The sequence below is a fragment of the Bos indicus x Bos taurus genome, chromosome 4 (genome assembly GCF_003369695.1).
Source record: "Bos indicus x Bos taurus breed Angus x Brahman F1 hybrid chromosome 4, Bos_hybrid_MaternalHap_v2.0, whole genome shotgun sequence".
Lineage (NCBI taxonomy): Eukaryota > Metazoa > Chordata > Mammalia > Artiodactyla > Bovidae > Bos > Bos indicus x Bos taurus.
Window position 1 is genome coordinate 107,366,489 of NC_040079.1, and position 18,787 is coordinate 107,385,275.

General features: G+C 36.7%; 1 protein-coding gene across 11 annotated transcripts in view; it reads right to left on the bottom strand.

Moving 5' to 3' along the window:
- The window catches only part of PPP1R9A (protein phosphatase 1 regulatory subunit 9A), a 347,199-nt gene that overhangs the window by 140,696 nt on the left and 187,716 nt on the right, over positions 1–18,787 (bottom strand). For all 11 annotated transcript variants that reach the window (XM_027540128.1, XM_027540136.1, XM_027540135.1 and 8 more), the window contains exon 4: positions 17,555–17,675. In XM_027540128.1, coding sequence (XP_027395929.1) covers positions 17,555–17,675 — 121 coding nt within the window. The remainder of the gene's footprint in view (positions 1–17,554; positions 17,676–18,787) is intronic.

Sequence of the window (18,787 nt, forward strand, 5' to 3'; positions counted from 1 at the left end):
AAGATATTCATTCACTGTGTTGTACACTCAAAATTAATATCATATTGTAAATCAACTATAATTGAATTAAAAAAAAATAACAAGAAGTCTTCATGAGATGTGGAGACACTGTAATCCACATACATTACTGGTAACACTATAACCATCTAGCAATTTTCCAAAGGGTTAAACACAGAGTAACCATATGAGTCAGAAATTCCACCCCTGACTATATACTCAAGAGAAATGAAAACCTGTTCACACAAAATTTGCACATGAATATTCAAAGCAACATTATTCATAATAGCCCCAAAGTAGAAACAACTCAAATATCCATCCATTGGTGCCAGAATAAACAAAATATGAAATATGCATTCAATAGAATATTATTTGGAAATGAAATGTGATAGATGCTGCAACATGAATAAGCCTTGAAAACATTATACTAGTGAAAAAAGCCAGTCACAAAAGATCACATGCTCTATGATTCCATTTATATGCAATGTCCAGAAAAAGCAAATCTCTACATAAAGTTGACGGAGGGAGGAGGGGAAAGCTGCGTTTCTCAAATTTGCACAAAAGTACAATGTAAGCTGCCAGAGGCCTGACCATACTGGACAGGATCGTCTAGGGCACTGGTTCTCAAACTGCCTAACTGCAATGGGACAATGGAGTCATTCTGAAAATTAAAAATTCCTCAAGTTGTACCTCCTGCAAAATTCTCATGCAGAAGATACAGAGTACAGGACAGACATTTTTTTTTTCTCAATTTTGTCTATTATAAATAAGTTATCATACAAGTCTTTATGTAGACATACATTTTCATTTCTGTTGGAAATTACCAACAAGTAGAATTGCTGGCTTGAAAGGTTAAGTATATGCTTAAAAGAACTGCCAAACTATTTTCCTAAGTGCCTGTAAAACGTTATGTTCCCACAAGCTATGTGTGAGTGTTCCATTTCTCCATAGCCTTGCTAACATTTTACATTGTCAGCATTCTCAACTTTAGCCATTCTAGTAGGTATGGTATCTCACTGCAGTTTTTATCTGTATCCTCTAAGGACTAATGATGTTGAACAAATATTCATATGCTATCGAGCATTCATATATTTTTCTCTTTGAAACAACTATACAAGTCTTTCATTTGTATTTTTCAAATACAATTATTTTTATTTGTGGGTTTTTTGTTACTGAGTTGTAAGTTTTCTTCACACCCTTGACACAAATCCTCACATGAATGTTTAACAAATATTTTCTTCTTGTCTATATAGATTCCCTTTATCATTTCATAACCATGCCTCTTAAAGAACAAAAGCTTTTAATAAAGTTCACTTTTTTCTTTAATGCTCCATGCTTTGTGTCCTGTCTCAAAAATCTTTGCTTAATGGTAGGATACAAATACTTTCACCTATGTATTCTCTTAGTTTTTCATGGAACTCTGATGCCTAGATCTATAATTTTGACTTAATCTGTATATGGTGTAAGATAAGGTTTGTGGTTTACTTGTTTTGTTTTTCCATACGGATATCTAATTTTTAAAAAAATTTATTTTATGTTGGAGTATAGTGGATTAACAGTGTTGTGTTAGTTTCAGGTATACGGCAAGGTGATTCAACTACACTCATATATACATGTACCTATTCGTTTTCAAATTCTTTTGCCATTTCGGTTATTACAGAATATTGGATATCTAATCCTTATAGCACTGTTTGTAGAAAAGATTATACATTTTACCACAGAATTATTATAGCACTTTAATTGAAAGTCAACTGACTATATCTGTTTCAGTCTATTCTTACTTTCTATTCTACTCCACTGATCTCTGCTTCAATTTTTATACCAATATCATATGGCCTTGGTTACAGAAATTTTGTACTAAGTCTTGAAAAAAATCAGGTAAGGTCATTCCTCTAACTTTATTCTTTTATAGAATTGATATTCTAGGTCCATTATGTTTCTATATGCATTCTGGAACCAGCTAGTCAATTTCTATCCCTAAAAATAGAAGACTCCTAAGATTTTTATTGGATTTCTTTGAAACTATACATCAGAATGAGGACATCTGACATCGTTTCTGGTTTTGTAAATATGGAGTTGTTTGCTACTAAGGTCTGGACTCTATAGGTCAGGTCATCCATCTTCCTTATTTATTCTTAATGTTCACCATACTTCCAAGATGGGAGGCTAGGTTTCGGTAGAGGTTAGAAATGGATATTATGTTTTAAAGTGAAAGTTGCTTGATTGTGTCCAAGCAAAAAGGAGAGAAGAATCAAATCAACAAAATTAGAAATGAAAAAGGAGAGGATGCAACAGACAATGCAGAAATACAAAGGATTATAAGAGACTATTATGAACAACTGTATGGCAATAAAATGGATAACCTGGAAGAAATGGACAGATTCTTAGAAAAGTTCAGTCTTCCAAGACTGAACCAGGAAGAAGTAAAAATTATGAACAACCCAATTAGAAGCACTGAAATTGAAGCTGTGATCAAACATCTCCCAAAAAACAAAAGCCCAGGACCAGATGGCATCACAGGACAATTCTATCTAACATTTAGAGAAGAACTAATGCCTATCCTTCTAAAACTCTTTCTAAAAATTGCAGAGGAAGGAACATTTCAAAACTCATTCTAAGAGGCCACCATCACCCTGATACCAAAACTGGACAAAGACAACACACAAAAAAGAAAACTATAAGAAGAATCAATATAGTGAAAATGAGTATACTACCCAAAGCAATTTATAGATTCAATGCAATCCCTATCAAGCTACCAAAGGTATTCTTCACAGAGCTAGAACAAATAATTTCACAACTTGTATGGAAATACAAAAAACCTCGAATAGCCAAAGCGATCTTGAGAAAGAAGAATGGAACTGGAGGAATCAACCTACCTGACTTCAGGCTCTATTACAAAGCCACAGTTATCAAGACAGTATGGTACTGGCACAAAGACAGAAATATTGATCAATGGAACAAAATAGAAAGCCCAGAGATAAATCCACGCACATATGGACACCTTATCTTTGACAAAAGAGGCAAGAATATACAATGGATTAAAGATAATCTCTTTAACAAGTGGTGCTGGGAAAACTGGTCAACCACTTGTAAAAGAATGAAACTAGAACACTTTCTAACACCATACACAAAAATAAACTCAAAATGGATTAAAGATCTCAACGTAAGACCAGAAACTATAAAACTCCTAGAGGAGAACATAGGCAAAACACTCTCTGACATACATCACAGCAGAATCCTCTATGACCCACCTCCCAGAATATTGGAAATAAAAGCAAAAATAAACAAATGGGACCTAATTAACCTTAAAAGCTTCTGTACATCAAAGGAAACTATTAGCAAGGTGAAAAGACAGCCTTCAGAATGGGAGAAAATAATAGCAAATGAAGCAATGGACAAACAACTAATCTCAAAAATATGCAAGCAATCCTAGAGCTCAACTCCAGAAAAATAAATGACCCAATCAAAAAATGGGCCGAAGAACTAAATAGACATTTCTCCAAAGAAGACATACAGATGGCTAACAAACACATGAAAAGATGCTCAACATCACTCATTATCAGAGAAATGCAAATCAAAACCACTATGAGGTACCATTTCACGCCAGTCAGAACGGCTGCGATCCATAAGTCTACAGGCAATAAATGTTGGAGAGGGTGTGGAGAAAAGGGAACTCTCTTACACTGTTGGTGGGAATGCAAACTAGTACAGCTATGGAGAACAGTGTGGAGATTCCTTAAAAAACTGGAAATAGAACTGCCTTATGATCCAGCAATCCCACTGCTGGGCATACACACTGAGGAAACCAGAAGGGAAAGAGACACGTGTACCCCAATGTTCATCGCAGCACTGTTTATAATAGCCAGGACATGGAAACAACCTAGATGTCCATCAGCAGATGAATGGATAAGAAAGCTTTGGTACATATACACAATGGAGTATTACTCAGCCATTAAAAAGAATACATTTGAATCAGTTCTAATGAGATGGATGAAACTGGAACCTATTATACAGAGTGAAGCCAGAAAGAAAAACACCAATACAGTATACTAACGCATATATATGGAATTTAGAAAGATGGTAACAATAACCATGTGTACGAGACAGCAAAAGAGACACTGATGTATAGATCAGTCTATGGACTCTGTGGGAGAGGGAGAGGGTGGGGAGATTTGGGAGAATAGCAGTGAAACATGTATAATATCATGTATGAAACGAGTCGCCAGTCCAAGTTCGATGCACGATACTGGATGCTTGGGGCTGGTGCACTGGGACGACTCAGAAGGAGGGTATGGGGAGGGAGAAGGGAGGAGGGTTCAGGATGGGGAACACAGGTATACCTGTGGCGGATTCATTTCGATATTTGGCAAAACTAATACAATATTGTAAAGTTTAAAAATAAAATAAAATTTTTTTTAAAAATGCCAAAAAAAAAAAAAAGAAAACTACAGGCCAATGTCACTGATAAACATAGATGCAAAAATCCTCAACAGAATTTCAGCAAACAGAATTCAGTAATACATCAAAAAGCTCATATACCATGAGCAAGCTGGGTTTGTTCCAGGGATGCAAGGATTCTTCAATGTACACAAATCAATTAATGTGACACACCATATTAACAAATTGAAAGATAAAAACCATATGATCATCTAAATAGATGCAGAAAAAGCCTTGGACAAAATTCAGTACCCATTTATGATTAAAACTCTTCACAAAATGGGCATAGAAGGGATCTACCTCAACATAGAAAAGGTGATATATGATAAGCCTACAGCAAACATTATTCTCAATGGTGAAAAACTGAAAGCATTTCCCCTAAGATCAGGAAAAAGACAAGGGTATCCACTTTCACCACTATTATTCAACATAGTTCTGGAAGTCCTAGCTATAGCCATCAGAGAAGGAAAAGAAATAAAAGGGATCCAGATCAGAAAAGAAAAAGTAAAGTTCTCAGTGTTTGCAGATGACATAATATTGTACATAGAAAACCCTAAAGATAGTATCAGAAAATTACTAGAGCTAATCAGTGAATACAGTGAAGTTGCAGGATACAAAATCAATGCACAGAAATCACTTGCATTTCTATATACTAACAATGAAAAATCAGAAAGAGAAATTAAGGAAACAATCCCATTCACCATTCCAAGAAAAAGAATTAAATATTTAGGAATAAACTTACCTCAGGAGACAAAAGAACTGTACACAGAAAACTATAAGACACTAATGAAAGAAATCAAAGACAACAGAAACAGATGGAGAGATATCCCATGTTCCTAGGTAGGAAGAATCAATATTGTGAAAATGACAATACTACCAAACACAATCCACAGATTCAGTGAGATCCTTATCAAATTAGCAATGGCAGCTTTCACAGAACTGGAACAAAAAATTTCACAATTCATATGGAAACACAAAGGACCCCGAATAGCCAAAGCAGTCCTGAAAAAGAAGAATGGAGCTGGAGGAATCAACCTTCCTGACTTCAGATTATACTATAAAGCTACAGTCATCAAGACAGTATGGTACTGCCAAAAAAAAAAAAAAACCCAGAAATATAGACCAACAGAACAAGATGGAAAGCCCAGAAGTAAACCCATGCACCTATGGGTACCTTATTTTTGACAAGAGGCAAGAATTATACAATGGGACAAAGACAGCCTCTTCAAGAAATGGTGCTGGGAAAACTGGACAGCTACATGTAAAAGAATGAAATTAGAACACTTCCTAACACAATACACAAAGATAAACTCATAATGGATTAAAGACCTAAATGCAAGAACAGAAACTATAAAACTCTTAAACATAGGCAGAACACTTGATGACATAAATCAAAGCAAGATCCTCTATGACCCACCTCCTAGAGTAATGGAAATAAAAACAAAAGTAAACAAGTGGGACTTGATTAAACTTAAAAGCTTGTGCACAGCAAAGGAAACTATAAGCCAGGTGAAAAGACAACCCTCAGAATGGGAGAAAATAATAGCAAATGAAACAACTGACAAAGGATTAATTTCCAAAATCGACATACAACTCAATCAAAAAGTGGGGAAAAGACTTAAACAGACATTTCTCCAAAGAAGACATACATATGCCTATCAAATGCATGAAAAGATGCTCAACATCACTCATTATTAGAGAAATGCAAATCAAAACTACGATGAGGTATCACCTCACACTGGTCAGAATGGCCATCATCAAAAAGTCTACAAACAATAATGCTGGAGAGGATGTGGAACAAAGGGAATGCTCTTGCACTGTTGGTGGGAATGTACATTGATACAGCCTCTATGGAAGACGGTATGGAGATTCTTTAAAAAACTAGGAATAAAACCACTATACAACCCAGCAATCCCACTCTTATGTATATACCCTGAGGAAACCAAGGTTGAAAAAGATACATGTATCCCACTGTTCATTGTAGCACTATTGACAATAGCTAGAACATGGAAGCAACCTAGATATCCATCGACAGATGAATGGATAAAGAAGTTAAAGAATGTATAAAGAAGTGGTACATATACAACGGACACAATATACACAATGGAATATTAGCCATAAAATGAAATGCATTTGTGTCAGTTCTAATAACACATATATATGGAATCTACCAAAATGGTACTGAAGAATTTATTTACAGGGCAACCAGTGGAGAAACAGACATAGAGAATAGACTTATGCACGTGGGGAGAGGGGAGGAGAGGGTGAGATGTATGGAAAGAGTAACATGGAAACTTACATTACCACATGTAAAATAGACTGGAGAAGGCAATGGCATCCCACTCCAGTACTCCTGCCTGGAAAATCCCACGGACAGAGGAGCCTGGTAGGCTGCAGTCCATGGGGTCGCTAAGAGTCGGACACGACTGCGCGACTTCACTTTCACTTTTCACTTTCATGCATTGGAGAAGGAAATGGCAACCCACTCCAGTGTTCTTGCCTGGAGAATCACTGGGACGGGTGGGCTGCCATCTCTGGGGTTGCACAGAGTCGGACACGACTGAAGTGACTTAGCAGCAGTAGCAGCAGCAAAATAGATGGCCAACAGGAATTTGCTCTATGGCTCAGAGGTTAAAGCGTCTGTCTGGAATTCAGGAGACTCGGGTTCGATCCCTGGGTCAGGAAGATCCCCTGGAGAAGGAAATGGCAACCCACTCCAGTACTCTTGCCTGGAGAATCCCATGGAGGGAGGAGCCTGGTAGGCTACAGTCCATGGGGTCACAAAGAGTCTGATAGGACTGAGTGATATCACTTTCAGGAAACTCAAACAAGGGCTCCGTATCAACCTAAAGTGGTGGGATGGCGAGGGAGATGGGAGGGAGGTTCAAAAGGAAGGGGATATGTGTATACCTATGACCGACTCGATGGACGTGAGTTTGAGTGAACTCCGGGAGTTGGTGATGGACAGGGAGGTCTGGCATGCTGTGATTCATGGGTCGCAAAGAGTCGGACACAACTGAGCGACTGAACTGAACTGATGGCTGATTCATGTTGAGGTTTCACAGAAAACAACAAAATTCTGTAAAGCAATTTTCCTTCAATTAATAAATTAAAACAGTGGGAAAAAAGAAGAATATGAGGGACATTCTAAAAAAAAATATATATATATATACAAGACAGTAAGATATTAATGGGGCAAAATGAAAAAACAAAATATGAATAGGAAGTTTACATCTAAAGCCACAAAAAACAGAATAAACATAGAAAACAGCATGTTTGGATCAAAGAAAAGAGAAATTCAACTTCTTTTATGATAAAGTTTAGATAATCATAAGACACATGTGAAATAAATGAGTAAGTTCTACATGTACCAAGACTGGGATACAAATTTGGGAGTAATTTATATAGAGTCATTTAAAAAAATGACTTGAATACAAAAATGAGTTCAAGATGCTCCCCTTGGAAGAGAAGCATTCTTTCAATGCAGGGTGAAAACAGGAGGATCTATACTGAAGGAGAACCTGGAAAGTCTCTTTCCCTCTCCTTCTCTCTCTCTCTGTGTCTCACACACACATGCACACACACACAAACACACACACCAATAAAAACAAACAAACAAAAATCAAGGAAAGGGACATGGATCTCATTGAAATGAATGACTATAATGACACTGAGAAGTTTAAGATAAGGCCTAAGAAATGTTACTTGGATGTCTCAAAAAGGAAGTAAATAATTTTAAAGCAATAAATTTGATAGAATATTAAGGCTAGAAACTAAATACAGAATTTTACAGTGTTGTTTAAATTTTCACTTTAATTCTATTATATTTGATCATTTTTTGTTATCAGAGTGGGAAAACAGGAGAAAGTTCACTATAGTTAAGAAGTCGAATCAGCGACATAGACCACTTATTTGTAGAAATTAGCACTAATAGAACAGATGATAACACAGTAGTAAAAAAGGCAACAGGAAAAAAGCACACTGAAAATAGTTTCTAGAAAAAGAAAGAAATATAAATTGTTTTAAGTAAACAACTTAAAAACAAGAAAGTATCAAGTTCTTCAAAATTTTATGACACAATATTCAGTCTTAATGAGGGTGCAGGAGACTTCTCTAGGGGCTTGCTAGGTGGTGTAGCGGTAAAGAACCTGCCTTCCAATGCAGGAGATGCACAAGACGCGGGGTCAATTCCTGGATCGGGAAGATCCCCTGGAGTAGGAAATGGCAACCCGCTGCAGTATTCTCACCTGGAGAATCCCATGGACAGAGGAGCCTGGAGGGCACAGTCCACAGGGATCACAAAGGGTCAGATATGACTAAAGCACACACACACACACACACACACACACACTACTCTTTGACACTGCTGGGGAGCATATATTGAACAACCTTTCTTAAAGGCAGGTTATCAACGTATTTCTGCAACATTTAAAGTGCAATTCACTTTGACATAGTAACTCTGCTTCAAGGAAGTACTTTCAAAAAATTTCAGAGACATTCACAATGATTTTTACATAAAAATGCTAACCTGATCAACACCTTGAAATAATACACTACTATAACAATATGTGGGCTTCCCTCGTGGTTCAGGTGGTAAAGAATCTGTCTGTAATGCAGGAGACTGGGGTTCAATCCCTGGGTCAGGAAGATCCCCTGGAAAAAGAAATGGTAATCCACTCCAGTATTCTTGTCTGGTGAATTTCATGGACAGAAGAGCCTGGTGGGTCACAGTCCATCGGGTTGCAAGTGTCAGACACAGCTTAGTGACTAAACAACAGCAGTATGTAAATGGTTTACATATACAAGGACTTTGCTGGTGGCTCAGAGAGTAAGGCGTCTGCCTGCAATGCAGGAGACCCAGGTTCGATCCCTGGGTTGGGAAGATCCTCTGGAGAAGGAAATGGTAACCCACTTCACTACTCTTGCCTGGAAAATCCCATGGACAGAGGAGCCCGGTAGGCTATAGTCCATGGGGTCACAAAGAGTCGGACACGATTGAGCGACTTCACTTTCACTTACATATATAATACTATGGCATAATATGTCTTTAAAGTCTGCTGTAGAAAAAGTATTTAATATGTGATATACTATTTGAGCACAGGCTCTGGAATAAGATATCCTAAGTTCACAGCTAGGCTCTGCCACTTACTTGCTATGACTATATAAGAGGAGCCATTGCTTTCTTATATATAAAACAGAAATAACAGTAATTTCATGTATTTAATCAAAGCTATTAGTGAGATTAAAAAGGTACAAAATATAAAGAACATAGCACACTGCCTGACATATAATAAGCACTCAACAAATATTGTCTTGATGAATAAAATGTATGAAAAATGCATAAAGCTATATGTTCAATTGCTCTTAATTCTGTAAGAAAGTAAACTTAGGCATATCCACATAAAAAACTATGGAAGGAAATTTGCCAGCAAGATTTTAAGCGTGGTCAACTCAACATTGTGGGATTACATGAGATTTTTATTTTCTTCTTTACACTTTCTATACTTTCCAAATTTTTAACCATAAACATGTATTACATTTATAACTTTAAAACGTTCTCTAAAATTGCTGCTGCTGCTAAGTCGCTTCAGTCGTGTCCGACTCCTAGCGACCCCATGGACTGCAGCCTACCAGGCTCCTCTGTCTATGGGATTCTCCAGGCAAGAGTACTGGAGTGGGGTGCCATTGCCTTCTCCGTCTCTAAAATTAGCACATGCTTATTTGACAAGTGATGATGGCATTTTACAGTGACTGTAGAAATAGTCTAAAAAGTTTTGCTTTAGAAGCTGGGCTGGAGGAAGCACAAGCTGGAATCAAGATTGCCCGGAGAAATATCAATAATCTCAGATATGCAAATGACACCACCCTTATGGCAGAAAGTGAAGAACTAAAGAGCCTCCTGATGAAAGTGAAAGAGGAGAGTGAAAAGGTTGGCTTAAAGTCCAACATTCAGAAAACTAAGATCATGGCATCCGGTCCCATCACTTCATGGCAAATAGATGGGGAAACAGTGGCTGACTTTATTTTTTCTGGGCTCCAAAATCACTGCAGATGGTGACTGCAGCCATGAAATTAACAGACGCTTACTCCTTGGAAGGAAAGTTATGACCAACCTAGACAGCATATTAAAAAGCAGAGACATTACTTTGCCAACAAAGGTCCGTCTAGTCAAGGCTATGGTTTTTCCAGTGGTCATGTATGGATGTGAGAGTTGGAATATGAAGAAAGCTGAGTGTCGAAGAATTGATGCTTTTGAACTGTGGTGTTGGAGAAGACTCTTGAGAGTCCCTTGGACTGCAAGGAGAAACAACCAGTCCATTCTAAAGGAGATCAGTCCTGAGTGTTCATTGGAAGGAGTGATGCTAAAGCTGAAACTCCAGTACTTTGGCCACCTGATGTGAAGAGCTGATTCATTTGAAAAGACCCTGATGCTGGGAAAGATTGAGGGCAGGAGGAAAAAGGGACAACAGAGGATGAGATGGCTGGATGGCATCACTGACTCGATAAACATGGGTTTGGGTGAACTCTGGGAGTTGGTGATGGACAGGGAGGCCTGGCGTGCTGCGGTTCATGGGGTCACAAAGAGTTGGACACAACTGAGCGACTGAACTGAACTGAACTGAAGGATTATAGTCACTTGTTCTTTATTAAAGATGCAAATGTGAATAACCATAAAATAACTAGACTAAAGGTTCTGGACTCAAGAATCTATAACTGATAACCCAAAGCCAACAAGACATTTTCTCAAAATGTAAAGGACAGTTAATTCATACAAATGGTTTTGCGCTCTTGTTTTACAACAAATTTCACAATGCTTATCAAATATTATAAATTTAAGCATAAAATAAACAATATTTATTATTTATATTATAGCAATTCCTAATTGTCTTAATTCATCTGTGTAGGCATCCTTATGTTCATGCACACCCAAGAACCTAAAATGAGAAAATACATCTGGAAAAAGCTATAAACGGACAAAAAATGCCTGTCAACCTAGAATCCTATACACAGAGAAAACATATTTTAAAAAATCAAAGGTGAAACAAAGGCTTATTCAGATATACAAAGCTGAAAGAATTCATCACCAGCAGATCTGGTGATAAAATGGTAAAGGACATCCCGCAGGCAGAAGAAAAGTGATACTAAGTGGAAATACATATTTCACAAAGGAATAAAGAACGCTGGAAACAGAAGACAGTAGAGCTGTAAAGCACTCCGGCAACACCAAGAGTGGCAACAGGTATGTGGCTGGATTTGCTCTCCAAATTCAGAGACCAGTGTAAGAAAGAGGCATCTCACAATTAAAACGCAGGTCTCTGATCCTACATAATTCTTCCTGTCTGCCTTAATACAGAGAGCATTAAGGAGATAAAGAGAGCTCAATATTATTTGATTATTATTTTCATTAAAAGGGTATTGATTTAAATTTTTTTCACATTTCAAAGTGATATTCATTAAAGAAAGGATCTAAAAATCTGATACACAATTAAAACAAGAAAATTAAAGCCACCTTTAAATTAGAAAAGAGGGAGAGAGGGAGGGAAGTGCCACAGATTTTGCTATTTCTTTGAAGGGCATTTCAATATACCTTTTTAGAGGTAAGTTGTATGGTGATAATGTGGAGACAAACTCAAGAAACTATAAAAATGAGCAGAAGAAAGAGGAGAGATAATAAATGATTGAACATGGGTGAGGGAATAAATAATACTAGTTACAAAAAAGGGCACTGGCTTGGGGTGACTGCAACCGTGGACTGACCCTACAACCCAGAAGGTTGTGAACATGCAGCGCATTTACTATGTAAGTGCTTACCTGGTAGGGAAAAGTTTTTTGGCATCTGATACCCACTTTGCTTGAATTTTTTACCTTGAGAGACGGCAACTTTTAGATGCAACTTTATAAAGTAGTAACTGATAATCTCTTTCAAATCTTGGCTCATAATTAAAATAGCAGAAAAGAAGGGATGAGTCATGATAGTAAAAATTAATTGGACAGTTTCTCCTCATCAGACCATCCGAGAGTAGAAAGCTTACAGATAACATATGCTTTCCAAAATTCTTCCAGAATAGCAGAGGAAATACCTGTTTATCCCTGGAAATACTGTCTACTGGAATGCAATTTACAGGAAGGTGGCTTTACAAACTGGCCACTTTGTTAACGTGTCCTGTGTATATTCATAACATTATTGCAGCAAAAATTAATGGTTAATAACTTAGTATGAGAAACACTTGGGCTGGAAGAAGCACAAGCTGGAATCAAGATTGCCAGGAGAAATAGCAATAACCTCAGATATGCAGATGATACCACCCTTATGGCAGAAAGTGAAGAGGAACTAAAAAGCCTCTTGATGAAAGTGAAACTGGAGAGTGAAAAAGTTGGCTTAAAGCTCAACATTCAGAAAACTAAGATCATGGCATCCGGTCCCATCACTTCATGGCAAATAGATGGGGAAACAGTAAAATCAGTGTCAGACCTTATCTTTTGGGGCTCCAAAATCACTGCAGATGGTGATTGCACCCATGAAATTAAAAGATGCTTACTCTTTGGAAGGAAAGTTATGACCAACCTAGACAGCATATTCAAAAGCAGAGACATTACTTTGTCAACAAAGGTCCACCTAGTCAAGGCTATGGTTTTTCCAGTGGTCATGTATGGATGTGAGAGTTGGACTGTGAAGAAAGCTGAGCGCCAAAGAATTGATGCTTTTGAACTGTGGTGTTGGAGAAGACTCTTGAGAGTCCCTTGGACTGCAAGGAGATCCAACCAGTCCATTCTAGAGGAGATCTACCCCGGGTGTTCTTTGGAAGGAATGATGCTAAAGCTGAAACTCCAGTACTTTGGCCACCTCATGTGAAGAGTTGACTCATTGGAAAAGACTCTGATGCTGGGACGGATTGGGGGCAGGCGGAAAAGGGGACGACAGAGGATGAGAGGGCTGGATGGCATCACCGACTCGATGGATGTGAGTTTGAGTGAACTCCGGGAGATGGTGACGGACAGGGAGGCCTGGCATGCTGCGATTCATGGGGTCACAAAGAGTCAGACACGACTGAGTGACTGAACTGAACTGAATAGTATTTTAATAAAAATTTAGAACAAACAAAGTGTAAATGGCTATCATGCCACTCAGTTAAACTACAAGTTACCCTCTAAATTATAAGGCAAAGTAGCACAATAAAAGAGAGAGGAAAGAACAGAAAAAGAAAATGTTAGGTCTCAAGAATAAATGTTTTGAAAGCAACTGAAACACAGGTATATTCACTTATTCAACAAATATTTAATGAGCACCTCCAACATTTCAGGTGTCATATGAAATGATACAGACAGACATGAAGACAAATTCAGAATGTTAAGATATAATATCGAATAGTAAGGGAGACCCAAAACTTTTTAACTATACTAGATACTCAGGAGATATATATCCATGGTAAATTTTTAAAACTACTCAAAACTATCTGTGATTAGTTTCTGAGACATTTGGAAGGGTAAAAACATCACAATAAAAAACGTTTATTGTATCAGGGGTGGTAAGGGAAGAGGAGGGAGAAAAGTATTTTCTCTATATATCTGTTTATTTGACACACCTTGAAAGAAGATTGACCAAATTTGAGACAACACTGAAATCATTTTCTTAAGGAAGAGTTATCAAGAAGTTAGAAAGCTATAAGCTATAAAGCTATAATACAGCAAGCTAGAAAGCTATAGTACAGTCTTTTAAAGGTAAAAGGAACATCTAACCTGGAACTTTAATTTTGTCCACAACTGAGTTCTGAAGGGTAACTTTCGCATGGCCACATGGTGATTATTTTAGTTGCAGTTTAAACTATATGAAGTATTATTACATATTCTCTATAGAAAGATTAAATATTCCATATTTGCTGAAATAGAAACATAGACTAGAGCCATTCAACCCTTTGATGTATATTAATTCTAAGTTTCTTGAGAGAAAGAGGAAAAAGAGAGAGAGATGGGAGTGAGGTGGGAGAGGGATGAAAAGAATGGAAAACATATCTGCATAAGAACCGCATTATACTCATTATACTGTTTTGTAAATCCTTAATACAATATATTTCTATATCAGTAAGTACAAATAACTTTCTATATCAGTAAGTATACAATATATTTCTATATCAGTAAGTATACATGTATTGACTGGATAGCAACCAAAATGTTCCTTTTGTATTTTTTTTACACTGATAACTTTTGAATAGTAAATTATAAATGCTATGCAAATGAGTATACCTTTAATGGTGGAAATAAGTATAATAATTTAAAAGATGTGAACACTGCCATAATGTGACCACTTATTTTCAAATATATGTATATACACATATATGTGTGTATATATATATATAGGTCACATGATCCCAAAGATTCTCATTTCATTACCTCCAGTTGTCTTTTTTAATATATTCACTGAGACATTGATTAAGTATTATAACAACAGCAGGATTACTGTACTAGGTAAATATTCATTTAGAAGGTCTGAGGAAATGCACACTGGGATGGGTAAAGCAAAGTTCTCATATCAATGTAATTAAAACTACACAGGAGAAAACATCAGTAAACAGGTTAACATAAAAGAAACCTAATTTTAAAAATGAGTGATACAAAAACAAATAGTTCCGAGTTTAGAAAACAGGAACTGACTAACTGGTTAATAAGAAATTTTCTTTTTTTTTTCAGTGAATTGCCTTTTCACTATTTTAATGGTGTTTTTTGGAGAACAAGAGTACTTAATGTATTTATTTTTGGTCGCTCGGCATGTAGGATCCTAGCGCCCCCCCTGGGGCTGAAGCTACGCCGCACTGGAAGGGTGGAGTTTTACCCACTGGGCCACAAGACAAGACCTCAAATTTTCTACATTTTTGGCTTTAAATCAATTGGTGTTTCTGTTTGGCTTTGGGGCCTATTTACTTAAGAGAGGTGATTGATAATTAATAGTGTTTTAATATTAACTATAAGAATTATTCCCTGTCACTTTAGAACGATTTATATTTCTCACGAAACAAAGAAAAATGATGCAGATTTTGGCAAACAAATTTTAACTCTCTTGGAAGAAAGGTTCTAAATTAATAATAGGAAATACTACTGTTGCTGCTAAGTCGCTTCAGTCGTGTCCGACTCTGTGGGACCCCATAGACGGCAGCCCACCAGGCTCCCCTGTCCCTGGGATTCTCCAGGCAAGAACACTGGAGTGGGTTGCTATTTCCTTCTCCAATGCACGAAAGTGAAAAGTCAAAGTGAAGTCGCTCAGTCGTGTCTGACTCCTAGCGACCCCGAGGACTGCAGCCCACCAGGCTCCTCCATCCATGGGATTTTCCAGGCAAGAGGACTGGAGTGGGGTGCCACTTAGGAAATACTACTATCATCACAAAATACAATCTTTTATAGGAATATCTTATTTTACAGGGAAGCCTGGCATGCTGCAGTCCATGAGATTGTAAAAGAGTCGGACACGACTTAGCAACTGAACAACAACAATTATAGAATCCATTGACAGAGCAAAGAAGTTATTTCCTTCGGTAAGACAATAAATTACTTTTAAACACAAAATATTAATACCCCACTTTCTTTGTTTTAAATATAACACCTAGTCAGCTGAAGATTCACTCAAAACATTCATTTCAGACCTTTTTTGTTCAAGTGTTCAGATCAGTTCAGTTCAGTCGCTCAGTAGTGTCCGACTCTTTGCGACCCCATGAACCACAGCACGCCAGGCCTCCCTGTCCATCACCAACTCCTGGAGTTCACTCAAACCCATGTCCTTTGAGTCAGTGATGCCATCCAACCATCTCGTCCTCTGTTGTCCCCTTCTCCTCCTGCCCTCAATCTTTCCCAGCATCAGGGTCTTTTCAAATCAGTCAGATCTTTGCATCAGGTGGCCAAAATATTGGAGTTTCAGCTTCAAAATCAATCCTACCAATGAACACCCAGGACTGATCTCCCTTAGGATGGTCTGGTTGGATCTCCTTGCAGTCCAAAGGACTCTCAAGAGTCTTCTCGAACGTGTTATGGGAATACAAATAAGGTTACTCTGGTAAGATGTGATCCCTAACCACATAGAAAGAGATGATAATGAAGGTGTGGCTTCCTATTTAAACAAATCAATTTAGTTCCTCTGAAGGTGTGGCTTTCTATTTACATAAATCAGTTTTATTTATCAGTCCTCTATTTAAATAAAGTAGTTCCTCTTGGGAAACATCTTCGGATATCAGTATGTTCTTAGAATTATAAAAGAAATATTACTACTATTGGTTTCACTGGAGATTCACAAATGATTTTCAACATGGTTTATTATTTCTAGATAAGACCGTAAAAGTAATACAAACTTAAACCTGAAAAAAATCAAAGCCAGTCGTTAGTATTTAACTTTCTGAAAAAAATAAAATTAGATTTCATTGATTTTGGCACTCATATTTTTTAGTCTACTTTTATTTCTACTGCCAATCCTCTGTATCATCCCCAATTTGTTGCATCAGTAGCTAGATAAGGATTAATCAAAATCTTTTAAGATACTTATAGCTCAAGATGATGAAAGCTCGGACATAAAATATGAACATCTGAGGCTCTGGTGTGTATCCAATTATCCCAAGAGGATGTTTAACCCTCTCTGAGAGATTCCACAGGTCTAGATGGCACTCAAGAACCTATGTTTTTAGACAACACATTTTGAGAGACATTGATCTCCACAATCACCATCATTGCAGGATCCAAGTTCCTATTCTCTCTCCTACCACTGTCATTTTCAGAACAGCCAGAACTACTATCATTTGTCTTGATATGTCTCAAGTGAAACTATATGCTGATCTCCATAGTACATATTGTCAAATGATATATACCATGTTTCTGATCACTATCCATGAGCTAGACAGATGAATGGATATATACAAAGGAAGACAGATAATAGATAACAGACCCATCCACCTATTTATCTAATATACATTAAAGAAATATATTCTGACTACAAATCAGAAAGTAATTCAAATGTCTTAACATTTTCCACATCTGAGACACACTCTGAAATTCTGTTCTAAAAAATCAAAAGAAAGCTACCAATGAAAGAAATTCCCAGAAACATTTCCCAGAAGATTTTAGATGTTAACAGTAGCTGGTTTACCTGCCGTCTCGCTGAGCAGCACCGCCTTCTGTCACTGTCTTGACAAATATCCCCAGCTTTTCAAGGCCTGCATCTGCTCCAACACCCATTCCAATAATACTTATGCCAAGTCCATCCTCATCTATGAAAAAGGAAAAAAGTGAACAACCTTAATTTTACACTCATCCATAATTAGCTTCTGAGATCTATTTGCTGCTTTTAATTTTGTTCTTTGTGAACTATACTGACATATTTGCTTTGACAGAATTTTATCCTATGCTGGGGAGCAAGGACATTAAATAAGATCCCTTAAAAGGCTCGTTAGTTTATTTTCACTATTGCAGTTGGCTATTCATTGTGATCCCTGGAAAAGGTAATAACTTGATTATCGAGCAATCAATCTATCTGAAAACACAGCCTAACTAAATAATACAGTATTTTTAAGCACAGAGCATACATACTCACACATATATGTATGTTTGAGTATATAATTTTAAATTACTGTGATTATAATACATCTGGAATTTCCCATCTATTTATGTGGTCTTCTTTTTCTCTTTTAACTTGGGCCACGTGCCCATTCATGTTAATAAGATGGTAAGTATCTCTCAATATTTTCCTCTGTTCTACTATACAAGCATATAACATATGATCAGATAAAATATACACATATATGTACATATAATTGAATATACATATTATATAGTGTTTAATTTTCCTTCTTATTTCCTTTACACAAACAAGATCATATTATACCTACTTCTCTCTGCAGCTTATTTTTCTGATCCAATGATAAGATATCAACTTATATAGCCTTAAATCACTAATATCATAACAGTTCATGGTGAGAAGGTGTCATAATTTATCCAAGCATTTCTCTATAAACAGGCATTCACTTCTGTTTTCATTTTATTGGACCTTTGAACAATATTGACAATCACATTTTTTAATTCAGATACAATTTTCCTTTCTGTGAACACATATATTTTAACATTAATGAAATAAAAGATACACTAGTTGCATTCCACATTTTTTGGTTAACATTCAAAGTTGTTTTCCGATAGCCTCAAAGTCTTTATAATAATGGTGCATTAGCTGTATAAAAATAGATATGAACTAATAATCAACAGTGTTGGATTGATTAAAAAAAATAAACTGGCTCATGCTCTCAATAGAATGTTTCATGCTTTTAAAAGACTCTTTAGCAATAACCTTTAATTTGCTAAGTATTTTCAGCTAGTAATTTTTTGAATA